Below are 27,461 nucleotides of genomic sequence, written 5' to 3' on the forward strand. Positions count from 1 at the left end.
GATGTACCGTCATGACTGGTCATGACGTCACTAGGCAATTCATGCATATACGAAGCTGACCCCGTCGGGCGTCCGACCTAGACGTCCGTGTGGCACCTTTCATATGGCGCTTCCTCGAACGCCGCACCACACAGCAAACAGAAGCAGACTCAGATATCTATAAGGTGTTAGTACAGCAGGCATCAGCGGCATTTCAAATTGATTTACAGGAAAGAGAATGCGCAGTATCTGTCACAATTCTTCACGAACACATGTACCGCGTCGTAAAGGAAGGCAGGAAGAGGGAAGTGAAATAACAGAGAGAAATAGAGGTGGTGTAGTGGAGGGCTGCGATTCACCGTGCTATACTGGCTTTCGCCTCATCGCACTTTAGTGGTCCAAAGTGCCCTCCAGAATTTTCCATTCTCCTCAACAGCTATTTGATGTCAAATTTACAGGCGATGCTTCGGAAACGTGTCAACGATAATAGGACACATTTACTTAGTGTTTCATGCAACAGGTAGCAACATGCATGTTTGAGAACAGGGCGAACTAATTAATCGCTATGGAAGAGGTCGGCTCTATGAGTGACGGTAATGGTTCGTTTGGATCAAGGTAAGCAGATGGGAAGTAAAAAGGGCACTGCAAGAAGCGAGAGAGAGAATAGAAACCTCATGGCAAGCATTTACAATTTCCACATTCCCTCGACGAGAGAAGTGAAAGGTGGACCGACCCCCCCCCCCCCCCCCCCTCCAGAAGAAACTAAATAAAGTATACGGTCACCTGCATGGACAACACCGCAGAGTGAAACTCATTTATGACAGCATCCACTACCAAGTGCAAGTGAACCCTGCGCCCCAACTTATATGAATAAATTAAATTAAAGTATAAGAATACTGGACACCCTTTTGGACAACTCTAGTTGACCTGATCCGTCTTATACAGTGCCTTCATCCGACTACCTCCTTAACCAAACGATGGCTATCAGTGGAGAGCTTCCCGGCCGGCTCCCTACAGCGTGTGAGCAGCACCCCCGTGGAAGCTGCCGCTTTATGCTCAGAATTTACCTCACTGCGAACAAGGTGCAGGCAGAATGTGTCTCGGAAGTTCAGATGAAAGCATTCAGTGCACGTTCGGTACACATGCCACGTAGAGTCTCGCGCTGGAACCATTGCTACTGCCATCACCGCTCGCTACACTGACCGGGGCCGTTCAAAGAGGAAGAGGAAGATAGCGGCGGTAGAGAGACACGGTGGCGAGCCGTGCGGGCGGGGCTGCACCGCGGGGGCACCGGGTAGAGGCGCCGGACCGAACAGCGATGCGCCGCCGAGCCGCCGACGTCGCCGCCATCACCGCCAAGAAGGCTCGCTGACGGCCCTGCCCCCATGGACGTGATCGGTCCTCGCCAGGTGCCCCCCAGGGGCGGGGACGAGAACGACCAGCCACCCCTGGACGACGCGTTCCTGGAGTGTCTAATGGAGCAGCAGCAGCAGCAACCCAGGGCCCGTCGCGGAGATGACTTCGCACCGGAGGTCGTGCTCGACTTCGTGCGAAGCATTACCGAGCTACAGGGCGACGACTTCAAAGTAAGCTTGCCTGCCCGGGAGATATCAGGATCGGCACACGCGAGTCTAGCTGAAACCTCGGCAATCCTTTTGGACGTTGCCCTTTTGCGCAGCTAGAGAGAATCGAAGCAGCTTCCAGGCGTAGGGTTACCTTGGCCCGTGTAGTCCAACAAAAACTGACGATGAGAAAAAAAATTGTGGCACCGACGCAAAGTCGAACTTAGTTTATCTGGCTACGGCCAATTTGTGTCCCCGAATACACAACAAAAGGAACATCAGTGTTTTCTAAATGGGTAACTGAAACAAACCGCACTGAGATTAGACCGTAATTTTACCCTCACCAATAGACGCTTCAGACAGTGACGGTGTTAAGATAATATCAGAGGCTTATAAAATGACCAGATGTTTAGCTGGAGCCTAATCACGGATAACTGTGCGCTAACATGGTTAAACCCGGTTTTGCATGTTTTATCTTTGTAATTATAGCGATACGTCACAACATTAGCGTGGCAGGAAAAGAACCCCTAGCCTTTGCCCGATGTATTTATAACCGGCCCTATACTAGAGCAATGATATAACAGATATACGAGCATGCCTCTGGCAGGTAGTGGTTCGCAGGTGACAGACCAGGAACTGACTGTTCGGCAGGTTGTGTGACCTCACGAAGCCACATGTCATGGCTGAATAGGCCGCAGCTGCGAACTTGCTCAGCTCTTTTGATATAAGATTCGATCCCACCGGGGTTCTTCGACCACAGAGTCGGATGCTGGTAGCATAGCGGCAGTAGCAGATACGTGGGCACTGTCTATTAGCTAGCGCCACCTACACTACTATTTTGACTTTGGCTCATTAAACTGGCTTACCTGGAGGTGCGGAACAGATAAGAATCCCCCTCTTTAACCAAGCTGTACAAACGCGCCTGCAAGGTCTAGTGGTAGCACATTCTCTGGCGTATACATGATAGTCCACAGTCTCATTTCTCACCAATCATACTTCGAGCCGTATTTGCTGTATATACTACTCTCACTTCAGTGAAATGTTATCCAGGTGACAATGTCAGCGTTCGGTTAACCTTTGCCTCCATTTGCAGCTGCTTAACAGCTGCTTAACAATTACTACGTTGGTTTGGGTGAGTTGGCTGATTTAACCATGTACAGGATCCGCTCTTAGGGTGAACATGCGAATAGGTGGTTGCTCTTAGAAGCGCCGTTGCCTCCTACACGGCCGTACATCAAAGCAATGTGGCGCGGGAATCGAGAGACCTGAATGTGGTGCTCCACCACGTGGCCTCTACTTTCACTTTCGTGGGAAACCGACTAAAAAATAATGGCGCTACGAAAAGAGCAGCCAGCCACACGTTCTCGTGTTCACCTAACAATGAATGACCGCGTATGCTAGGCAATCTTGCCGTAATAAGCATTTTGTGTCACGCTGCATCATTCGCAAGCACGTATGGCCTCCCTTTAGTGGGCTGCTCGAAACATTGGGCCTCAGCTCAAGATCAAAGCTATGACAAACGACGCTGCGACAAAGCATGTTCGCATCGATGATAAACACCTCAGAGGCGCTAATAGAGACTTCAAGACTCGCCTGCAGTCTTTTCTATCAATCCACATAGATACGCTTCAAGGTCGCTCATCCAGTGAGAGGGTGTAATATGTTGTTAAAGAAAACCTTTTCCTCCGGCTTTTTATAGTACACTTCCTTTACGAAGTGGCCCCTGCGTCCTTTTTTTGTATGTCCTTCGTCTTTCTCACGCTTTAAATTTTCGAGCATAAACTGTAAGAACTATAGTTAAGCTTGCATGCCTTCCGATGGAAGTCTTGAGATGCATTTCTTAGTGTCCATCTGTTGGCACCGACCGCTGACAACTATCATAGTAAGGCAATCCTTCCACAGGCTGCCCAGCAGGCTCGCCCTTTCGAAGGCAAGCATATTCTCGACAAGTCCCTGGAGGCCCTCAACTGTGATCCCGCACCCGTGCTGCTACCGCTAGTAATGAACCCCAGGGGAACCAGCGACACGGCGGTGGCCATTTCGCCGAACGCCGACGAGCGTCGTTCGGTGGAAACTGGATTCGACTACAAAAAGCAGTCTCAAAGTTCTGAAGGGGAGCACCAGAAAGCCTTGATTGCCGAAGCACTCAAAGACATTCGACGGCACCTCAGTCCGTCTCACCAGGTAACATACTAGACAATGGACTCTGAGCGAAATGATTGGTAGTTTAGTAGTTAACTAGGTGAACGTAAAAAATACAAAGGAAAATGAATTAACAAACTTTGAGGGGAGCCTCTGCGCACCAACCAGCGTTTCGACAAGAGAGTTTGTGTTCCTCTGGACAAAAACTTTGGTCAATGCAACAACTGGCTCAAGCACTGAGATGTCTCCTCGACCTTTGTTCATTTTGCTTTTTTCTTGAATGATTCGTTTTACTGCCATTTGTTTATCTCTGTGAATATATAATGAACCTCCTAGTAGTTTCCCCTGAAATATGGCAAAAAGTACAACTGAAGACTTGGTGGCTTCCAGCTTAGGCCTTGTTGGTAGATGATCTCTTAAAAAGTAAAATACCAACCTGCGGTAACGAGTAATTTAGGCCAGAACGTTAAAATCGAAACCTGACTCTGCGTACTCGGTTATAAAGTATATCGAGAAATCTAGCACTCGGACGGCTAGACTTCAGCAGGATTTAGTTAGCTTCATACGATATGCTAGAAGTTACCTAAAATAATTGTGTGCTTTAGCCGAAACAGTCGAACACTGCATGGCAGAGGTCGTGGCCACGGAAGTCTAGGCTTCAAGGCAGTACTCCTGTTAAGCGTCATGTTGAACATAGGTGTTAGAAGCGTCTGATAACTTTGAGGGCACGCAGTGCTGGTTTTATCTTGCTGGTTTTATCTTGGAAACGTGTTCGTAGGCAAGACTAAAATATTGTTGTGAAGCTGTGCAAATGCAGGCGCTATTTCACTTATATGCGCTCTGGCAACAAAACTGGGACGAATAACTCACAGAACGGCGCATAGCACCTGTGCGTTCACCCCGCACTCGCTGGCGTGCAGTATAGCGCACGGCAACGAGTGCAGGCTGAACGTACGTCAAATATGTTTCGGGTGAACGTGTGTCAAACATCAGTCGCACACCCATTGGCCAGTCGAGTAGTGTTCTCCTCTGTAGCGGGAGTAGAGGCATTAAATGTGTCGCACTTTGTTAAATAACATTCACTGCACGCATTTATTACACCCGTGTCACACGCACCCGACAAATGAGAGTAAACACTTAACGCCTGAAATGTGTTAATATCAGCAATTTTGGAGTTAATGCTACACGTCAAGATTTATAATCAGTATACGTATGTACATCACGATAACGATAAACTCCGGAAGTAAGTCAAAACTAACTGTGTTGTGTTATAAGCAGTAGTAACGATCAGAAATTCTCTACCATATCTTCCGCAAAATACCGCCACTCTTGCCGACGAGTAGAAAACGTCGCCATAAACTCGCGTTTCAGCTCACAGGCCAAGAGTATATTTCAAAATTTCCTGTTGAAATGGAGCCATTTACTTCTAAAATGGAATAAATACCTCACCTGAGAGAAAGTTACGGATAACCGTTCGCTATGAGAAAGGAAACGGCTACTGACAAATTTGCAGGTTTCGGCATGAGGAATGGGGAAGCAAGTACGCACTTCTCAGGCGACTAAGTTGTAGCGAACTCAGGTTTCGAATAACAGGAAAAGTAACCCTTTGAATTCGTGCATGTGGCAACTCGCAAATGCCATTACAATATAATACAGTAAGCAGCTACTGCAATTAAATGTGTACTGGCGGCACCGGCATTAGACCCCCGAAGTAGAAAAAGAACCGATCTTCGTAGGTAGAGTTCCACAACACCGTCTGACCAATTTGACATGCGCAGGAGTCGTCAGAGGAGACACTCGGCCCCAGCGAAATGGAGGAACTCATGGAAGACAGCTCCTTGGCAACGACGTCCGAGGCTGCGACATCCTCACACGAGGGTACGGAAGACGACAGTGAAAAGAAACCTGCCGATGCCGGCACGGGTGAGACCACAGAGGCTATGGCAAAGTCGGAAACTGCTGTCGAAGGTCCCACTGCCGGTGTTCAAACGAACGAGCGCCCCATTTCCCAGGCAGGAGCCAACTGCGCACTCCTCACTCCGTCGCTCCTGTCCAGCCTCGATCCAATCGTGCACGATGCAGATACGCTTCGCAAAATCAAGAGTTCGTACCAGGGCATGACTCAGGACTACAGCACAGTACTCAGTCCTCAGGTGTCCGGAGTGGCGTCTCGGTCCTCAGACGCAAGCGAAAAGCAGCCTATCAGCTCTTCCACTTCCTACGACTTTATCAACCACCTCATCCAACAAAGGAACCCCGAAGGTGCGTTTGAACAATTCGCCTCATCTAGCAGTCACAGTGTCGACGCCCGACATCAAAGACCAGCACCGGACCTCCTGTGTGGGGACGACTGCCACTTCCAGGCACCCGGAGGAGCTCCCCAGTTCGGTCTGCTGCCACTTAGCGCCGAGCTACGAGCCGCGGCTCCGGAGTGCGAAGGAATGAGCGGAGGCTCGGTGCCACCCAGCGTGGACGAAAAATCCTTCATCAACTTCCTCTTCTCCAACATGTCCAACGACGACATAGAGGACAGAGCTGGACAACTCGACCTATTCCAGATCAACTCCAACGGTGGCTTCCTGCAGGACAACACGGACGTGTTCAACCAGCTGAACGCCGTCCCGTTGATTGACTACAATAACAATACCCTCGGGTACCATAGCGAGGGGGTATACCAGGAGCCGACCACGACTGATGAAATAGGAAGGCGCGCCGGTATTTCCACCGAAACTGATACCGCTGCCAGCCGAATGCATGCTTTCTCAGAAACGGCCGAGGTGCCCATGTACATGGCGGATACCAACCTTGTCAGAAGCCCTCCACCTCAGAGGCGACAACCAGCGGTCCAAGAGGAAAACCATGTGGCAACGCAAGTCTTCAGAGCTGAACTGTACAGCGCTGTTCCAGAATTTCTGCAGTCTATGCAAGAAAAGAAGATAGACGACGTGGCAGCTCAAAACGGCCACATGCAACCGTTCGCAAGACTTCTTGACGTCTCGACCGAGCCAGAACGGAACTACGACCTACTCCGCTTATCACCCGAGCGATGTGTCTGGCCTAAGGCAAGGACGCCCTTCTCGGACGGAAACGTACTGGCCTCGACACCAGCTAGCGAAGACACACTCAAGTTTCGCCGCCGAAACGTACGAAATTTTTTCTCCGACGGCAACACTCGAGACACGGCTAACATTGCCGGACAGGTGGAGCACAGTGAACCTCCCACCATCAAGGCTCCCACTTCCTGGCCTCTGAAGCCAATTTTTGTCAGGGGGGAAGAATGGGCGAGACGATTTGCGCCGCTCAAGCCCGTCTTCGTAAGGAAACAACGGTGGCCGTCGATGCCTACGCCTCTGAAGCCAGTGTTTCTAACACTGCAACAGCAGCAACAGCTTGCTTGGACGATAAACAAGTCAACAGGGAAAGGTCCAGTAAACAGTGACCAAGATACGCCGACACGTGAGACTCGTCTACCCTATGCTCTCGGTTGCTTCAGGTATAACCAAATAGGCACACAAGACGTCATCACCGGTCTGATAGAAGAACCGGCCATGCTACAACCCTTGCTCTTCGCATCTCAAACCCAAAGTAGCCAGCAAGAGTCTAGCTCGTGTGAAAACAGCACCGGTCAAACAGTACTGGACGAATCGTCAAGCGAGGAAGGTGATTCTGACACTTCCACCACTGGCACTTCAATCAATGCTAGCGAAGATTCTGCCCATTCTTCTAGCATCCCATCCACGCCGACGAAGCGAAGCATCTACTGTGCCTCGCACGGAACATCTGGCTCCAGTGATAACGGACCCAACGAAGAACCGCAGAGCGAAGCGTTGGCACCAGAAACAGGCCGGTACTCGTACAGCTGGGGCTTGCACAGCGAGGTGCCCTTATCTCTTGCTGTCGAAGAGATCGACGAAAGTGCGCCCCATTTTGATTTTTCACCTCCGGCTACAGGTGACGAGACCGCGGATGACATAGCGAGCAGCTTCAATGAGGCCTACCCTTGCTCTGCCAAGAAGACTCTGACCCTCCGAAGCCTGATGCCAACCATAAGAGAAGAAGATCAGGAGTTGTAGCAACGCGAGAAGAAGCGTCTACGTCGTTAACACAGATTTGGAGTTCCAAAATTTTCAGCGCAGTGTAGGCCAGGGCTTGAGACACTGTTGTTGCTGCTGCTGCTGTTGCTGCTGCTGCTCCTCCAGAGGCAGTCACCGCCAAGAGCGGATTGAAAAGCGCGTCAGTTTACAAAATCTTTAAGTCTCAAATGCAAGACGGTGTCCCGAAATCAGGCAATGCGTGGCAGGCTCGTTGTTTTAATTGACAATGGAACACTGCCTTGCGCGAACTTTTGCTTGTCCGCCGGTTACTACCAGTGATTCCCACTCGAAATTCTTGCAGTGCCTTCTCACCCACTGCTTTCTTTGCGCGCCAGCTCACGAGATCATTAATCTCTCCCCGTCACTACCAGCGGAATTGCAAGTTGCGTACATGCTTCAAGCCAAATCTGTGCCCTGAACATACCGCTAGTTTCCTTTTCTGAGGAACATGCTGTGGCTGAGAAAGGTGCTCTTAACAACAGAGTCTACAAATTAGCGTTACTTCGCCGTTGGACTGTAACGCGATTTTGTTTGCTGGTGCGCCGGCGTTGCAAGCAATAAATTGAGACATTACACCATGTTCCAAAACATTGGCGTCAATTGACACTTTAATAATTCCAACACATGGGTAAAAGGGGTGCTCGAGGGTCTCTAGCGAAGCAGAGGTAAGACAAGGAGGTTAACCAGCAGGGTGCTTCAGTAGGTTACCCTGAGTTGTGTAAAATGGAAGAGCGGGCGCATTAGAAAAAGCGAACAAGAGAAGCTCGAAGCCCCCTGAGCACTGCAGGGTCTGCCGCGCGCTGCGGTCTCAGCAGTACTTAGCAAATGTTTTTCCAGCAAAAAGGATATTCCCACGGCGAAGTGTTCCACCGTGAAGCAGTGCTGTTCAACACATTCGTTGCACCTTAAAAAATTTTAAAATTCATTCTCGATGTGTTTCAAATGAGTCACGTTTTCTTTTTTTTTTTGGCATGCAACTGCTGCCGGATAATTGCAGTCAAATGGAAGTAGGCATAAAAAAGGTCAGGAGGGGGGAGGGGGGTCTCATAAGTTGCTGAATAGCTGTATGCGTAAGAGGCTCACGTGTCCGATGGGCCATGTGATATCGCTACGTCATAACTCTATTACACACGGACGGCGACCCCAAGAGATCTGTGACACCAGATGGCGCCGAAAAAGAAAAAGTAGCGGGGTTTTCTTAGTGTTTGGCTCACCGCAGGAGATCTTGGTGCGGTGCGAGCTAAAAGAATAAACTACCATTGACCACCATTTAGCAACTAAACAATCCATAGCCACGCCGATAAGTGTTAGTACGGCAACGAAAGAAATCGCTGACCATGATGCAACACACGCCAGGTATCCGTACGTATAAGCCTTGCAAAGCCTCCACGGTGATCGCAACAAAGTAACTACATCGACAACATTCATTTCAATGTCGGCCGTTTCCGGAGCAACTGCACGATCCACCATCCACTCCCTCTTGTCCAAGAGGGCACCTCCTTCGCGCCGCTTCCGCAGCCATGCAGTGCTTCAAAAGCTTTCCCGGCCGGGTCGCGGATATTACGAAACTGAGGAAACAAGAAGGAGAGCAGACGGCAAGACGGCGAAACTTCGTCTGCTTGCGAAACGTCTGCCTTTCGGCCGCGCCGCAGTTTCGCAATCTGTCGGGCGGCTTGCCGTCTGCACGGCTGAGCAGTAATAAGGGGAAAAAAACGGAAAAAAGGAGCGATTTACAAAAATCTGTGCGAGAAATGAGATTGAAACGATAAAAAAAAAAGTTTCGTTCCCATCTCGGCTCTGTCTGTGTGAGCCATTGGCGGAAATAAATTAGGGGTGCGCAACCCTCGCAGTACGCAGAGGTTAAATCAGACGAGACGCAGTCTAGTTTGTTCCCAGACGGTTGTGTAACCACGACCTAGTGGGAAGTACGTAACAGGCACAAATCTGCAACGAAAGAAAAAGGTGGCGGTATAGGTGGATAAAACAAAGCAAAAAAAATTGTTCCACTTCTCCAACTTCTCGCTACATACAGCGCTGATAGCTTTTCACTTTAAAGGAGTCTCCACTAGAGGCGCAACAGTCGTTTAGCGCGGAATGCGGCAACGCACCGGTAGCGCCGCTATGCGGGCAACAGCAGCAAGTGCTTAATCCTTTTTCATGATTCACGACGAAGCAGGTTCGTCATTTATTCAGACGCTGGCTGCACTTCAAAGCGATGAGCGCACTTTTAGTGTATTATTTCCGTGCACTTCTGTCACTGCCGTCTACGACCAACCCTGCCTCGGTGGTATCTCGTTTCCCACGATCTCGGCACTCCGGAGGTGCAATTAAACGTCCACTGCGGGGACCGCTAGCCACAGAATGGGTTCCATGCACTGCAAGATGCGCAAGCGTGACAAAAACGATGTCCCATAACTTTCATGAGACGGAGAAGTGGGACTATCGGTTCGGTGAACGGATAATAATCTGCGAAGCATGATAGCTCCTCATACGCGTGACACTTCCCAGTGTACGGTTCGTAACTCTGCCATAAATGGGTCCTCGTTTCGATTCCATTTACAGACAAGGCACGGCACTATTTTTAACCCACCCACAGCTCTATCCCCACTCCAACCTTTAAGGAGTGTTGTAAGAAGTATTGATGGGGAGCGGCTCCTGTTGTTCTGACTAGTAATGCGGACTGTAAATAAATATTGAGTACACAGACTAAGCGACCATAAGCCTAAGGTCAAATACTTGTGATACGGTTGGTTATAATTCTTAGGTGCCAGACAACCCCAAATTACCCCAGGAAACAGAGTTTCATGGAGGTGGTCTCGAGACTGGATGATGACAGAAGAGGGTAAAATACGGTATTTAATATCAGATTGAAATATGGGCAGGTAAATATATACAAGTATAGTTTACTGCAGTTACTATAACCACCTCACCAAACCACTGCGGAGATATAAAAGGCAGATTTGGCGTCAACTTACCGAACGTCGGAATTTTAAAAGCTCTTCGCTGATAGGAACGATTCTTAAACAGTATGAGATGAGGAAACCATTACTAGATGGCGGGTAGCTACCAGCTCCATTAAGTTACCCACATCCACACAGACAATCAGTACGCGGAAAAATCAGCCTCTGCTGATACTTTGTTGCTTCTATCCGATGCTAGGCTTCTCCACAGGGCACGTACAGTCGGCTAAAAAGGTTCGAAGGCCAGGCTGTTTCTGGCGTGGCTGTGTAGCGCAAGTGGACACATGACGACGCAGTCATCATTATTATACCATTAGCTTTTAATGTGCTAGCATTACATACTGCTGTTAGCCACTGAGGCAGGCTGTGGTGAGTGTTCACGCCAGCTACGCCCCTTTGAGAGAGGAGCACAGCTGGCGCAGGGGTAAGTGAATCTAACCATGAAAACAGTAGTAAAAAAATCTAGGAGCTAAGAAGCTCCGACGAAAAAACTCAGCGATTCGCCGTCCGCCTGGCGGCCGAGGCTGAAGACCTCTTCTCCTGGACGGGGCCGGGTGTCCTCCGGCCGCGGTGCGACAGACTGCCTCCCCGGACGCCTGCGTGCGGACCCGGAGGTGGCTGCCGCGCCATATTCGGCGGAAATAAATGCTCTTCTTCCTCTAGGGGAGCACTTGTCACCATACCTGCAGCAAGGCGAAAACATTTTGGCCGCCCTGCTCCGATCCTTGGAACACCCCTGGAGTCTTCGAGAAAAATAGAGATAGGAAGAAAGTCGACAGAGACTTTCTCCATTCTCTTTCTCTCTCCACACATATATATATATATATATATATATATATATATATATATATAAGTAATCGCCGCAGCCTATGACCCAGAGTGTTTAACCCTCACACTCTCGCGCTGTGCATATTGCATGTCTTCGTGGATCTTCATCAACATGCCGCTGCGCGCAATTGATCCAAACAGACCGCTATCGCATTGCCATCTTGAAGTTGGGTTAAGCGGTACCAATTTTTTTACAGTGCGCTACCCCTGAGGTCCACAGCCACCAATAGCAGCGATGTTTCTTCTTAAGCCTAACCGCTTTTTGCACGAGATGTCGGTGGCAAGGCTGAAGTTACACAGGGACTGGTCACCGATATGTGTATTATCGATGTCGTACTGCACATATGACAAAAGCGGCAGCGACGCCAGACCAGGCGACGTGTTGACGACACAGCCAGCGCCGATACCGGCGCTGCTTTAGGAGGAGTTTTTCCACCAGGGCCGGGGCTAACGATCGGCCCAAAAATAACGCCCGCTCCCGCATCGACTACGAGGAGCGCTCGCACACATCCACCACGCCGCTGCGTCAGGCGCAGACAACTCCAGGTAAGCATAACCGATGAAACAAGTAAGAAAAAAAAGGAAACGAGACGCGTCACGTGATCGGACATTACGGTAGGCGGGAACGACGCAACAAGCAACAGTGTTAATACGCAGCACGGGGCGTGTCGATTTTTCTGTCCATTGTTAGTACTGGATTTATGAAGAAAATGGAAAGCCTATAACACACAGGCGACGCTGACATTGGCAACAAACCACGTCGACATGAAATAGGAGGACAATAAATAAAACCGGTTCTTTTGTTTTGTACCTGGTTACGTTATCTCAATTATCTATTTATGTGCAGCTGGTGTTCACCTCTTTCGTATTTAAAGCGCTTCATCAAAGAAATTTGAAAGCAGCACGATGATTTAAACTCCGTAAACCATAAACAGTAGTGTTTGCGAAAAGAAAAGAACAACCTGCACATAAAACAATACCTCGCTTAGCGTGACCTGCAAAGTCGGTTAAAACAAGTTTACGGAATGAGTGCTAACAAATCGAGAGAACCGCTCAGACGTTCTTCGGGATAGTGCTTTTTAATGCGGACGCGACGGCGGAAGCGAGTGCACGGAAAAGTACCGCTACGCGCGCAAGAGGGCGCCGCATCACCTCCGGCACTGCGACCGGAAGTGCGCGAGGAGGCTGGGTGCGGTGCAGGAAGTCCCGGTATGCATCAGAGCGGGCGACCGGAAATGCAAGGAAGCCATTATACGAGGAAGTATATGACCTGAAGGGAGACCGTCAATAAAGGCAAAAATAAAAGCGTCGGTCCAGATAAGCGAAGATCAAGAGCGCCAATTTCAGTTTCAATTTCTGGGCAGTGTGTCAAAAGGGAAACACATCCAGGATGTTGAGCTCGATTTTTAGGGTTCATTTTTGCTGTTCCTTGCATTTATTCAATATCATTTGCTGCCTGAGCGTTCTTATGCCTAAGACCTTCTCTGCAAATATCCCGAAAAGTTATGAGGAGCCAAAAAAGTAGAGCGTACCGGCTAGTTCGGCATCTACGGTGCGATTTAATGATGATATCATTTAGGCTTAGCATGCTTCAACTGAAATATTCTCAAGCATTTTGTTTTGGCGGCAAGTCTGGACGAAACACGAAAACTCAGCTAGTCGATCGGTCCCTCTATCTCACCGTCACCTTGACAGGGTAGTAAGCGACCATCGCTCCAGGAAAAGTCCAGGTTCTGCAAATGATGTCAGACAGCACAGAAATCCGACCATCGGGATACATATACCGGAAAAGGGGCGTGGTGCGTTTCAATAAACGCGCACCATCGGCACTCTGCTGCGTCTATACAACGCCAGCATGGGACGGAGGCAATTAAGGCACATCGCGGCCAGCGCTCCTAAGACAAAAAGCCAATTGGTCTCCTGACGTCCGGACATCTTTAGTAGTAGCATTTAATGTGTAATCATCAGCTATGGCCCATTCGATGCTTTGGGTCATCAATTCACCAAGTTTACCTTTATTTTTCCCTTAATCTATACCGTCTCCGTCCCTACCCATACGTGGTCCAATCGACCCGAACCTTACGCTTATCTGGACATACGATTACTTCCTTTTCCCTGCCCTGTTGCCAATATTCAGGCTATATAGCGCTCGACATCACCGTATATTCAGAAAAGCGTGCTAAAGCGTATGCTTCGAGGCTATAAGCATCTTTTTTTCGTATTATACTTTTTCACCGGGAATCATCGCTGCCAGAAGCGAGCGCTGTTAGTAAAAACAATAAACCTGCTTTCCTTCAGAACTCCGCGAGAGCATTGAGGGCATGGAAATTTAGCGAGGCGGCAACTGAGACCACGAGTGGGCCCCACTAGAAGAGGTCGATGATGACCACAATGGATGCAAAGATCAGATATGCAGATTACACCGAGAGAGAAGAGGAGCTGCTCAAAGGCTCCAGACCAAAACGCTTGCTTCAGTATTCTAGCCGCAATAATAGCTGCCCTGCATATGTACAATGGCGACTTCCGTGAAATCGACCCCACGCTGCTACAGCGCCGCCAACTATAAGCCTCAGAAGGATCGGCTGAGTCGAACTGCATCGTAGTTACCCCCTTTGTCTGAGTGGTTCGCCGGCATATTTGTGATATTACCGCTGTAAAAAAAAAAATTACAAAAAACCTGATTCGCCCTCCATCTCTACGCGGACGACGATCACGCGTCGAGATAGCGTCGACTGGGCGCAAGATCCCTTGTGAGGAAGCGCAAATAACGACGGTAGTTCCGCCTAGACGTCTACATGGTTTCCACGCAAAGACGAGGTCTTCAGGATCCGGGCGGAGACGCGAGCGGCAAAGACCAGGTGTCGCCGCATCACGCAGCAAGTGCCTGGGGACGGCTATGTCCGAAGAATGCGCACCGCACGAAAAATGTTGTCGCACACTGCCGTCACACTCGGCGCGGGCAAAAGATCGCCTCCGAAGTCGAACCCCATGCCCCAGCTTTCTCCTTCTGAAGCTGAGCCAGTTAGGAATATATCTCGAATCAGCAATGAATAACATATTACTGTGCCCGAACTGTTCTTTCTTTGTCCCTCCGAACACCGACCCCTTAAACGTTAGCAAGCCTTGATGCGGTGTTGTTGCCTACGTGAACTGGGAACGGGGTGGGCGAACAACCTCACATCCTCAGAAAAATCATCTTAAGAGCGCAATGACACGAGTCATTGCGTGCCAACAGCGTATCGACAGCCTCTAAACGGGATGTTTTCGCGCTCTCACGTTATGCTTGTACGACCAAGGAAGCATATACCAATTGTCACGACTGTAAACTCTCGATCAAAAATGTATATGCATACTTAAAATAGCATATGACCAACGAAATGTTGGAGCATGGAAAAATACGAAAGGGCGCGGCTTTATTAATTAAAATTCAAGCGGGTGACTGGAAGCTTGTTCTCTTGTAAGCAGTATAAGAAGTGACCATGGCCGAGTCTTGCTTACGTAACCTCCTGGTTTTATCCCTGAGTTGTTTGAAATATTAATCATCGATTTAATGGATTTTAAATGCGCTTCTATGCGCGTACGACACTCCGCTTTCAGGCTGATTTGAGAGCAATTTTTACAATGTCCGTCGTTTACCTCTTACAGTGCATATAGAAGAGAGTCTTTCTGGCTGGCGCGAGGTCACTATACCATTATCATCACTAACCAAGCACGAGCAAATCAGAGCGATTCTGCCTTGGTTGACCCCGTGAGCAGTCCTCCGTAATGTCTGCACCTAGGATTGACTGAGGCGTCCCTTCTAGGTCGACAGAATAACCAGTGTAGCGGTATATGGCGGCCCCTTCTGAGAAAGGTCGATCGTTAGATACTATGCCAAATTGCTCTGCACGTTTTGCATATTATACTGATATTTTCGCAGAAGCTCGCTTAAGAATTTAGCGTATTTATACCCGAAGCGGCGTTACGGGCACCATGTATGTTGTCCGTGCGTCATTTCTTCTTTTTTTGTTTTTGTTTTTCCGCACGATAGCCAATTTTAAGGCTTTTAGTTGAAACGGAAAGTATAGTGCGGCTTAAAAGAACCAGAAAAAGCTTCTGCGTATGCCAATATCGTATAACAGACCGTGCCAGTTGTGCATAAAAATTTTAAGCCGACGTCGTCCCCGCTGGGACATTACATGCAAAAACATAGTACACGCGCATCGCCCGCATAAAGAGACGAAGAGGACTGAAACTCACCGGGACAGCATGCGCCTAAGGAATTCGACACTAACGATGCCCCCGGCTAAACGTGTTCGCTCACTGCAAGAGGAGCTTCACTTTCGGGCTCAAAACTACGGAGACAATGAGCATAATTTGATAAGTACCATGTCGAAAGTTACCCAATGCATTCATTCATACTGCTTTGAATACAAAACGAAAAGAAACTAACAGTGCATGTAGCTCCCGAGCGCGGAGAATGCGTAAGCATGGAATTTTTGGGAGGCGGCCCACCCAAAATTTGGAAGTCGCCACTGAATTGGGCATAGTCATATTAGGCCGGACATCAATTTCAGTCAGACTCTTACGAAGCCATATTTCGGGTGTCTGGTAGGCCAGATTTTAAAATGGCCCACCTAAAGTTGGAAGTCGCCACTGGGTTGGCCATAGCCAAATTAGGTTAGACACCTGTTTTGGTCGAATTCGGACGGAGCCATATTTTGGACGTCCATGGGACGGAATTTTTGGTGTGGCCCATTCAAATCTGGAAGTCATCATCGAGTTGGCCGTAACCAAATTATGCTAAACACCAAATTTAGTCGACTCAGATTTCAGGGCTTCAGAGCCCCCCCCCCCCCCCTTTATTATTTTAAGGGGGGGGGGGGGGGTTACAGACATACGCTTTCTGTACAGAGTGCGGAAACCTTCTGGGGGCACCTTTTTCGGATGTTAAGGCGAAAGCCTTTCTAGGCTCATTGAACGAAATCCCGTGCATCGGATCTGTGCGCTTATGTGTCACCTGTTAATCATCCTGATGATGTAATCAGATAAATAAAGATCATGTCTCCACCGGGAACCGAACCTCCATCCCTCGGATCCCCAGCCGAGCGCATTAACCAACCGGGATCGTGAAATGCATATCATAATTCTCCTTGTCTGCAGCGATGATAGTATCGATGACAATGACGCTGTGACAATAATGACAGCAACAATGATAACGTTGGGACGTTAAACCCCACAAACCAACCAACCAATGATAATAACGGTGCATTTAGTTGATAACGATAATGAGAACAAACGTGATGCACCATGTGCACCAGCAAAGCGCTCAGGCTTTCGCATTTCTGCAGTGTAGATTCCGCAGTGCTCTCGAATTTTTTGTTTACCATGAGCTTATGAATGCTAACGCACTAATATATGAACGCTCACACTTCCTAGAACACTAATCTCATTCCTATAAACTTCAACCTCTAGATGGTCAGGAGTGTTCATAGTTTCTTTTTGAGTGCATGCTATTCTAACCATCAACGCAACAAAGGGCTGATGGGAAGTAGCATGGGAGGTGTAAAGGATACGTTTTTAAGTACATGCTGTATTCTAACCATCAACGCAACAAAGGGCTGATGGGAAGTAGCATGGTAGGTGTAAAGGATACGTTTTTAAGTACATGCTATATTCCAACCATCAATGCAACAAAGGGCGGATGGGAAGTAGCATGAGAGATCCAAAGGATACTTTTTTAAGTACATGCTACTATATATTCTAACCATCAACGCAACAAAGCACGGATGGGAAGTAGCATGGGAGGTGCAAAGGATACGTATATCCTGTCCTTCCTGTAGCGCGTCCTCAAGTTGTTGTTGATGGTGTCCTCGTCGATACGGCTGAGTGCCGTCATGTCCGGCAGCCCGAGCTCCAGGACCCGCCCTGCAAACATAAAACATATAGAGAAACCGTTAAACGGGTTGACATGTCCGCATTGCTCTCGACCGGAGTTCGATTACTTCACTGCAGTGTCAAGCGCGAACTCGTTTGCATTCGCTAATTCGATGGTGTTTGCTACTGACAGAAGTGCATACATGGCGGCAACTTGGAGAGATGACGTCATGGAAAGCGGCGATAAACAGGAGTTATCGCCTCCTGCGGCAGCGTGTACTAGGCACGCCATCTTCCTCGCGCGGTGTAATGGCTGTAAAGGCTCGTAATATTGGCTATACGTCATGTTATTTGTTGATAGCCGCAAGTACGCGTCTTCACGTATACACACATATCACATATACATTCACATATCACATATACAGCAGGTTACGCGAGAGACGACCAGACTTCTGTTAAGCAATCGTAGTCGCGCAAAACTATTTAAACAGAGTTTCAGTTTCTCGTAGCAGTTGTAGGCGCTTTATCTCGAAAGTTCTTTGTCACGTTCGGAGTGAACAAGGCGGAGAGCGATGGCCATGCTGATCAACCTTTTGAGTAAACGTTTTGAGGGGCAATTTCACTGTTCTAAACCATAAAGCTAAACGGTTTTATGACCTGACCTTCGTTAGCTTTGCTTGCGCGACTAGCTGCCCGCAAAGTATATATATACTGATGTTCTCGTATGAACACAATCAACAGTCGCGCACTAGCTGCGTTGATAATTATTATAGCAATGTGCACGAGTTTGTACACCAAAGTGTGTGTGTGTGTGTGTGTGTGTGTGTGTGTGTGTGTGTGTGTGTGTGTGTGTGTGTGTGTGTGTGTGTGTGTGTGTGTGTGTGTGTGTGTGTGTGTGTGTGTGTGTGTGTGTGTGTGTGTGTGTGTGTGTGTGTGTGTGTGTGTGTGTGTGTGTGTGTGTGTGTGTGTGTGTGTGTGTGTGTGTGTGTGTGTGTGTGTGTGTGTGTGTGTGTGTGTGTGTGTGTGTGTGTGTGTGTGTGTGTGTGTGTGTGTGTGTGTGTGTGTGTGTGTGTGTGTGTGTGTGTGTGTGTGTGTGTGTGTGTGTGTGTGTGCGCGTGCGTGTGTGTGTGTGTGTGTGTACGTGCGTGTGTGTGTGTGTGTGTGTGTGCGTGCATGCGTATACGTGTGTCCTCGGTGGCCGCGTAATTATTTCTCTAAACACCTGGATTCTTCTGGCATGCCCACACTGGTCTAAGTTAGCCACTTCGCCTTAGAAGGCGTATTCCAGATCGTACGAACTTGGAAAATTATAGCGTATTCTGACTGGATTGATATAGGTACTTGCAATTTACTCAGACCTCTTGCTCTTTGTTTAAACCTTGTCCGGTTCAGCTCATACTTTCCTTGTTAACCTCAAATTTTGGAGAAGTTCCTATCTCTTAATAACGGTTCTGAATTAGGTATAATAATGTTCCTATGAATTCTATAAGACCCGGGATAATAATGCGCGGCAAGCGGCGTGAGCACCTTCGTTTGCAACATAGTGTCCTGCCGTCCAAATCACTGTGGAGTAAAAGCATTTGTCTTATCTACCTTGAAATACTCTTTCTGCATGTTTGCGATTTCTTCCTCTAGCGTATTTTTGAAATGCAGTCTGGCAATCCGCAATTACATATGAGCTTCCGGGAAATCATCCCCAAAGCAAACGTCGCTTCCTCAGCCTGAGCGATTCCCTAGCATCGAATCGAATCGCGTTACCTATAGTTTTCCTCCTGCGTCAGTGCATGCTAAGCTTGTTATCCCGTTGACCAGTCCCGCCGTGGCAAACTGCCTCTTTCATCGCGCCCCAGTTTCTTCTGACGCCTTTCGCCCTAGCCCTTTTTCCTTCTTTAAGAAATTCTGGGTGCGCGTTTTTGGAAGAGAAGGGATATCGATCTTCGTTCTATACTGATTTTTCAACCCCTGACTCACCTCCGTAGACCAAATGCTGTTTGGTAGTTTTGTACAGTACGTACCCAGTCGGCAACAAACTACAGAAGATTTTCTGTTGTCACAAGCGAATTTCAGTGCGATTTTTGACAGTGAAATTGTTATGACAACAGATATTTCTGTAGTAACGTCAGAATTTTCTATGGTTACAATATAAAAGTACTACAGAACTACAGACTAAAGAAAATTACGACAGAAAAGTGCTACAAAACGAGAACATTTTGACGTTTACGTCAGACTGCAGAATATTTTGTCGTATTTTTTACACAGTTCTGTAGTTGTTGTTTTTTTCAACTGGGTAGCAATCTACTTTGCATGCTTCCTGATAGCCGTAATCTCTGCGAAACAGAATTGCCTCCAAAAATCTCATCAAAGCTGACAACTGGGCGAGTTGGTATTGATTCATATTGAAACCAACCAGAAGGCGCCAGAAGCGTCTTCTGACTGGTTTCAAGATAAATCAATAATTTCGTCTAGCATGTTCTGAACAATCACGTATGGTACAGTCTTTCTATGCCCACGTTAACCGGGATACCAAGTGCACGTCGTAGCGTAATCTGTAATTGTACATGGCTGCCTTCAATTTCTGTCATGCATTATCTTCTGTCACTTTTCAACAAAACGAATAGCGCCAATAAGTGTGAAGCGGAGCAAATATGAGAAAGGCCTTTTTGTTCTGATTGTACATTCGACCTTTCCGACTTTCATGATTCAAAGGCTCCGAACGATATTGATAGTTTGTAGTCATGTTACCAGAACATAATGGGTTAAAAGTGTAAAGTTCAACGCTGGATACGAGAGAAGCCATATTGCAGATATCCTGAGCTAATTTCAATCATTTGGTGTTCTTTAACTCGCGCTAGCCTCAGGCGTTAACGCAATTCGAGCCTATATATTTTAAGAGCTGAGCAGTATGCTTTATTCTACGTGCGTTCCGCCTCACTCAAAATATTCTCGCTGAAGCGTATTCCCGTAGCAACTATTGTTAGCAGTAATGCACAATAACAGCAAACCAGCATGAGTCTTCCCTCTCAGCTCCATAAGAGCGCCGCAAATTTCCAAGACATTAATGCAGCGGGGGGAAAAAACAGGAGCCTACTTCCGCACCTGTTCGCATTTCTCGCCGGCCGGTGACTGATCGCTTTGAGGAACGTGTCAGTAGCGCCTGTGCCCCCAAGGTATAGCAGTGCACGAAACGTCACCAACGTGCAGGCTCGAGTTGGCGCGCTCGTATGTTTTGATCACGGACGGAGACGACCGCAGCGCGAGCGCCCCCCGGGAGGCACTGTATGCATGTTTCCTTTTTCGGACGCCTGCCTCTTCCACAGTGCTCGCTAAGCCTATATCAAAGACTGAAGGAAAAGGAGAAAGAGAGCGCGTGTCGCCCCGCTTCGGATTCCCTCAAGAAGCGAGACAGCCCCGCGGGAAAAACCCATCGCTCATCCGTCCGTTCCCGAGGCGCCGCGGCGCGGGCATTTTGTCGCTCGACGAGAAAGACGGCGCTAACAAAAGTGCAGCTAGAACTATACAGCAAAAGCGAAATAAGAAGGGCCTGTCCCTTTTGCGTCGGCTTTCCCCGTGTAGATGCACACACAACAGCCAATCTAGAAAACATCTTAAGCCGAACGCGACAGAAAACGAAGAGGAAAATAGAAAATGACTTCAAGAGGCGACGAGCAGACGATAATATGTCTGGCGGTGCCGCCATTCTGCTGACTCGCTCAGTGAGATCAAGCTGTCTACTTCGGCAGGCGCCGTTTCGTATTCGGTTAGGCATAGCTGCGCGTTGTTCTTTTCTATCCTCTGGGTGTACGAATTGCAAAAAAAAATAATGATAAACGAATAAACAACTAAGCTGCATGCAAGAGTGAGTCGTTTAGTCTGTTTGCATGTGTGTCGCCGATATAAATGTTCCCTGCACTGGCATTCGCACTGGGAATTCCTAGGAGGTGAAAAAGTGGGGCAGCTTATTCCATTTGCCCTTCTCGTTTTTCTGTGGGATGCTCGTAAAAGTCAGTTCAATTATATTGAGTCTCGTGGTGGTTAAGCAACTATACGACTATCATGCGCCAAACACAATGTCTGTTGTGTTAGGAGCTACAGCTCGCTTAAAATGTTGGCTTTCTCCAGAAACATACAAACATGTATAAAATTGGCAAGTGCTTATTCTAAAAGCAACATGAGATGAAATTAGGTGAGTCAGTATAAAATAAATATAATATATATTTTATTAATCGAGTATTTGCATGAGATTAGAGATGTGGTTCACTCTAAGTTCATCCTCCCATATTTCACATACCTCCTTTTCATGTTTTGTCACTAAGAAGTTGTATTCAGTATGCGTGTGTTGCATACAGCCTAAATTTACCTCAACAAAAAGTTCCTGATGTGTACATGATTGCCATTACCCTATGACATAGGCTTACGGAAAGCGGTTTATCACTTCCTCCACCTTTCCATGCAGTCTGCCACTTAGTTCTCTGTTTGCTGTGCACCAAACTCAAGCTATCCCTGCGTGACATGCTCACTTGTTTTACTTTCATGTTCTCTGCCCCGTGCTGCATAATCGCCCACTTTTTCATTACCGCAGATTCCAATGCAACTAGGGACCCATAGTCGCGACCTCTTACTAAGCTGTGTATGATGCTCCCTATTTGTGGTATGACATCATTCCAAGAGTCTAATGCTGTAAGGACGCTCAGAGAATCTGCATAAATAATGAAGTTTTAAACATTCTGATTTGTTATTTTCTCTACTGCAACAGAGGCAACATAACTCTCAGCAATGAAAGATTGTGTATCCTGAGGCAGTCATACTGCTTTCTCAGTTTGTCTTGTACTATTGTGCTTCCTACATGCAATTAAGTTTTCGAGCAGTCCAGATAAAATGCGGCGCAATTTCCATACTTATCTTTCCATGCATGGTATTCTTGTAATGTGTGCTCACGCGCCCATTTTCTGAAATCGTGTCAATGCGAGGTTACAAATTAGGGGGAGAATGTATCATGGAGGCAGTGATTCTTGTCTTGGAGCAACACAATTGGTAAACAATTCATTGAGTATTTAGCGTGCCACGCTACAGTGGTATAGAATTAACTGTTTCGCAAGGGCATCCTTAGGGCGAGAACGGCATTTTCTATCAATATCGAAGACCTCTTTTACAATCCCTCACGACGAATTTTTTGCGGTTATACTTGTACTTACCGGATATTACGATGCGATGGAGTTTCAGAACACAAGCGGCCTGTCGGTTGATGCTTTTTTAAAGCTGCTATCTTTGTACCTATCTACAGCGTGATTGATTTTAAGGTTCCTTTAGAGAAAAGGATTCATCTGTGTAGTTTCTAGCCTTGCTTCACCATATTGCCAGATCCTTTCAGCCAAATTTGACAGGTCACTTCAGAGATTTCTTTGTGACAAGCATGCGTCCAGAGTGCTTATAGGTACGTAGATTTTTTTATATAAGTAGAATATTTTTCATGTGCCGCGTCCATGGTCTAAACGTTTCCGTTTATCTGCGAAAATGTTTACATCGGGCAAACAGGTCGATGTATCAATGATCGGTTGCGTGAACACCACAATTCCTTGGGTTCTGTATAGATTATGGAGCAAATTTGCCTTGTCATTTCAGGAAGTGTGCTTACTTCCTGCTCAGCAGTCCTACCATCCTCGGCCGAGGTAGGGGCAAAAGGTGCGAAATTCTGGAAGCCTACTGCGTCAGTATACATGACGATAACTGGATCAGTACCACTTCGGCGCGCTTGTTGGAAAAAGAATTTGCCTTCCTAGATCGCCGGCGATAGATACTATACTTTTGTAGCGAGAGCTACACTACGCCAACCACTCCGCGTCTTCGCCGTGTTCGCACTTTCGTCATGGTCGCATTTTGGCTGTGGTCGCACTGACTTTGAGCCGAAAAAGAAAAGGAAGAAGATGAAGAAGAGGAAGAAGAAAAAGAGGAAGAAAGAAGAGGATGAAGAAAGAAGAAAAAGAGGAAGAAAGAAGAAGAAAGAAAAAGACAACTCGGTAGTCGGTAGAGACGAACGACAACAGCGAGTTGCTAGGACAGAAGGTTCGTTCGAACGTTGTAACGGCGGTGTGCCCTGGAGTTCAACGTAGTCATATATCAGGTTTCGGTGCGGTGATCCGCCTTGCGCGCTACATCCGCGAAATTTTCCTTATAGTCGTAAATAACAGTGTGTTTGTTTGTGCCAACCATTTTCTAGCGTCTGTCAATGATGTGCTCTCCGTATCTGTCGTTGCGATTTCACTTTCCCTTCTCTCAGGTTGCACAAGGACAGTGATATGCGCAGTTGGCGCATTGGAGCGTCGAAGCATCAGAGTTGTCAGCAAAGTGGTCTTCTGAGGCACATTTTCTGCGCAGGTTTTGCGGTCGCGGCAACTTTGTGACCGATTGGTCATATGTTTTACATGCGAAACCTGTGCGGCGGTGTCGTATATATGGACTTCGAGTTTCGGGAATCGCACTTCTATTTTTTTAAGGTAGTGTGCTTGAATTGAATACGGTAATTAGGTACTTTGTAGGGAGGGACTGCGATTCTGTGCATATTAACTACATTTTTGTCAGCACCACCATCTTACATTTTTTTTCTCGGTGATATAGAGGAAGTCCGAAACTGCAATATGCACCAGGATCTACGACTAGAAGTACAATGCTCCGAAAAGTTAGTTTAGTTAGTTTGGTCAAACTAGAAAGTTATCTCGATCGTTCTCATCACTATGAAACACGTAAATTGAAAATCTGGAATGACAGAAAGCAGTAATAGTGAATGCAGAGCCTTTTGGCTCGGGTGCAGATGAAGGAGCGATTTTGAACATTTTATTCTTTCTTTAGCAACCGTTTCCAAAACATATATGTTCAGCATCGCTGTTATAAGGTTTGTATAATTTCTGACATCTAGCGGGACGAAACCGGAGCTGTAAGTGGAGGATAAAATTTATATAGTTCCGGCATGTTAACAACGTACATACAACTAATACAAACGCCCTGAGAAAAGGAGAATGAACTCATTTTAACATTTTTGCCAACTAATAAGGAGGCTTGAGAAAAACGCCGGAAGCGTGTAGCTAGCTGTCGTTCAAGGTCCAGGAAGGGAATAAGTAACGGCTTCCTGTGCTTATTATAAAAGCGCCGCTTCGGGGCCTATCAGACTCGGAAGCGCCACGCAATGTCGTAAGAGTCGGCGATCGCTCGTCGGCAGCCACCTAAGCCCACAGCATTTCAATCAACGCTCCTCATAGAACCAATACACTTCGACAACAACGAAACGAATTGGTATCCCTATATGATATGGAAGAAAGAAGAAACTAGACATTACCGAAATAATTGTTACTCCGGTTACGCTTACGATAAGACCCTCTGCGTTGGTGTCGTCCACCAGATGGAGCCTCCCAGACAAATTTTGTTGCCTCATCTTCTCACTTACCAGTATAAAAACATTGGAACCCATTAAAGTATTAATTAGTTTCAAAGGAACTCTCAATGGGTTCCATGGAATTATTTATCCAATGGATGGACTTTTTTATGATTTCCAGTTGTAAATCCCATTTTAGCTGAACCCATTCGAAGTGCGGTTGGAATTCATTCCAATTGGGTATACCAATGGCACTTACCATTCCAAATGGACAGTCAAGTTGGTTCATGTTGAAATTCTCGTTCCGGTTGGACAGCCCCAGCTGATGCAAACTGGATAGCCCAATTGACTTAGCAGTTAGTTGCGCAAGGACTAGTTATACTGCCGCTGTACATTGCTGTAGTATGGGTTCTTCATGTTCCGAATAGATGCTAACATATCCATGTGAACATTCGCATTTTTCACACACAAAGCAGGACTAATACTACTTTCATAATAACACCTATTCACAGCTTAACCTACTAAATCGCATTCATCATCTAAATTAACACCGGGAACAAAATTAAACGAAATAGCTGCGCTCTATTAGCAAGTGTCTGATGAGTGGTGTATATATGAGGGAGCAGAAGAGTGGTCACTGGGTTTATGTAACGATGTTATGCTATTAAGTTAGTATACAGTGTTTATTGTGTACAACGTATACTTAATTGCTGGACTTGATTTCCATCAAGCATATAATTCTCATAGTTTTCGCGTGCATACAGCAAACATGTAAATTGTCAGTTTTCCTCCTCCCACATTTTCGTATGTCTCAAAACCAAACCCACTGTATTCAATGGGTGCGACCCATTGAATCCCATTGGTACGTCCCACAGACCCCTCACGTGCAGTGGGTCTGTCCCATTGAATCCTATTGGTATATCCCACAGGACCCATTGCGCGGAATAGTTCTCGCTTATTGGCTGCAAAGGGTTAAGTGTCCAAAAACAACATTTCCCCAGTCGAAAAAAAGTACAGAACCATGTGAAAATTACGACAAAATATTCTGTAGTTCTGTCGTAAACGTCAGATTTTCCTGTAGTTCTGTAGTAGTTTTCTGTAGTTCTATATATTTCTGTAGTACTTTTCTGATGTCTATAATTCTGTAGTAATTTTCTGTTGTAACTAAAGAAAGCTCTGATGTTACTACAGAAAGTTCTGTTGTGGCAACAAGTTATCTGTCAAAAATCGCACAGAAATTAACCACAGAAAATTTTCTGTACTTTTTTCCGACTGGGGGTTCCAGTTTAGGATTTCCAAAAGGTCTCAATTTTTTATTTAACATCCCCTAATTAGTTTCACTCCCTGCAGAATTAACACTATCACTGTGACCGAGCTTCAGATACTTGTCACTCGCATTACAAATCAAATGCATGACCAGCTCCTCCCGATTTCAGCTTGGGCGTCATTTCCATATTCGCTCTCTAATAAATGTCATTTTCTGTTTAGTTGCCTTCATCATATATTCAGTGATCCGTTGCGCTATCTTCAAAATAACTAAGTGCGATTTCTTTAGCCTCAAGATAGCAACTAGTAATAGCAATTATTTAGTACTTTCCTCTAAATCAGGTCGTCAACAAATGCGTCACCAAGCTAACAAGTATAGGATTTTTAATATAATAATTGAAATTGGTTCTCCAAATCAGTTATATTAGTTTTCGCCTTCACCTGGCTGTGCTCCTCTTGTCCCTTTTCAACCAATTCTCTAAAATTATTTTTTCTTATTTTCTACAGACTGCACCTTGGATGTTTCTAAACAGAACGCATAATGTATTTCCGATGGCTTTGCTCCCTGGGTATGGCCTTGCAGGATGAATGAATGGATTGATTATAAGAGCGTCCCCTTTGAAACGGGGTGGTGGCAGTTTCCAATATGCTCGGCTTTTTTATTTCCTATATATTGAATGCTGTTCTAAACTCTTCAACTGTTTCTTCATTTTAGTATTAAATTTTTATTTCTACATTTCCATCACCTTTGTGCTTTTCAGCGCCCCATCTTCTAATCGCCTTTTTACAAACTTGCATCGCACGGTTGTCTCTAAACCCTAAGGCCTCAAGGAAAGTGACTGCGCCTGGGTCGAGATCCAGATGGATACTATCACATTCGAATACAGGACATCAAGTTGTTTCTATGGATTTACCACACGCTGAACACGTGTCCTCCTCTTGGTTAAATTTCTTTCTGTAGCTGCGTGTTCTAATTGACACCCAGATCTAACTTCAAAACGTAGGGCCCTGCCTACTGAGTTATATCAAAGAAAGATTCAGGCCTACGGAGGCATGCGCCACCTATGGCCAAATAATCGCATTAACGAAGTGGCGGTAATAACAGCTGGAACGAAATAGTATTGGCTGTTTTTAAATCTAAAACTTTATTGGCCTTGTCGAGCCAAGGTCATGCGGCAATGGGAATTTGTCCTCAAGTGCAGCGTGAGGAACCGGCGCTCGTTTTTTCTGCTGCTGCTCTTTCTTCACATACCTGGCAAACTTTATTCGTGCCGATACGTATCCCCACGAATATTGCCTGACACAATGCCACACAGCCTTCCAGTCCTCTGCCTGCCCTTTTCCTCGCTGCCCATCTGATTCGCCTCCTGGGTCCTCCCCTTTCTAAATTCCCTCGACACATTCGCGTTGT

General features: G+C 46.8%; 2 protein-coding genes across 2 annotated transcripts in view; one reads left to right on the forward strand and one right to left on the reverse strand.

Annotated features, from left to right (window-relative positions):
• Myo81F (unconventional myosin 81F) overlaps positions 1-27,461 on the reverse strand; it is a 132,537-nt gene that overhangs the window by 68,973 nt on the left and 36,103 nt on the right. The window contains exon 2 of the mRNA XM_084583356.1: positions 17,366-17,472. Coding sequence (XP_084439482.1) covers positions 17,366-17,472 — 107 coding nt within the window. The remainder of the gene's footprint in view (positions 1-17,365; positions 17,473-27,461) is intronic.
• Positions 1,365-7,756, forward strand: LOC146173006 (uncharacterized). Its single transcript, XM_084584238.1, has 3 exons — positions 1,365-1,565; positions 3,444-3,725; positions 5,462-7,756. The coding sequence occupies exons 1-3, from the start codon at positions 1,365-1,367 to the stop codon at positions 7,754-7,756; spliced, it is 2,778 nt and encodes a 925-aa protein (XP_084440364.1).

Source organism: Amblyomma maculatum, chromosome 11 (assembly GCF_055883805.1).
Source record: "Amblyomma maculatum isolate TAMU_Amacu chromosome 11, ASM5588380v1, whole genome shotgun sequence".
NCBI classification, from domain to species: domain Eukaryota; kingdom Metazoa; phylum Arthropoda; class Arachnida; order Ixodida; family Ixodidae; genus Amblyomma; species Amblyomma maculatum.

Excerpts from the sequence above, each read along its gene's own strand:
- LOC146173006 (XM_084584238.1), top strand. The coding sequence starts at position 1,365 with ATGGACGTGATCGGTCCTCGCCAGGTGCCCCCCAGGGGCGGGGACGAG. Across the intron at positions 1,566-3,443 it reads TACAGGGCGACGACTTCAAA|GCTGCCCAGCAGGCTCGCCC; the intron begins GTAAGCTTGCCT and ends ATCCTTCCACAG. Across the intron at positions 3,726-5,461 it reads ACCTCAGTCCGTCTCACCAG|GAGTCGTCAGAGGAGACACT; the intron begins GTAACATACTAG and ends TGACATGCGCAG.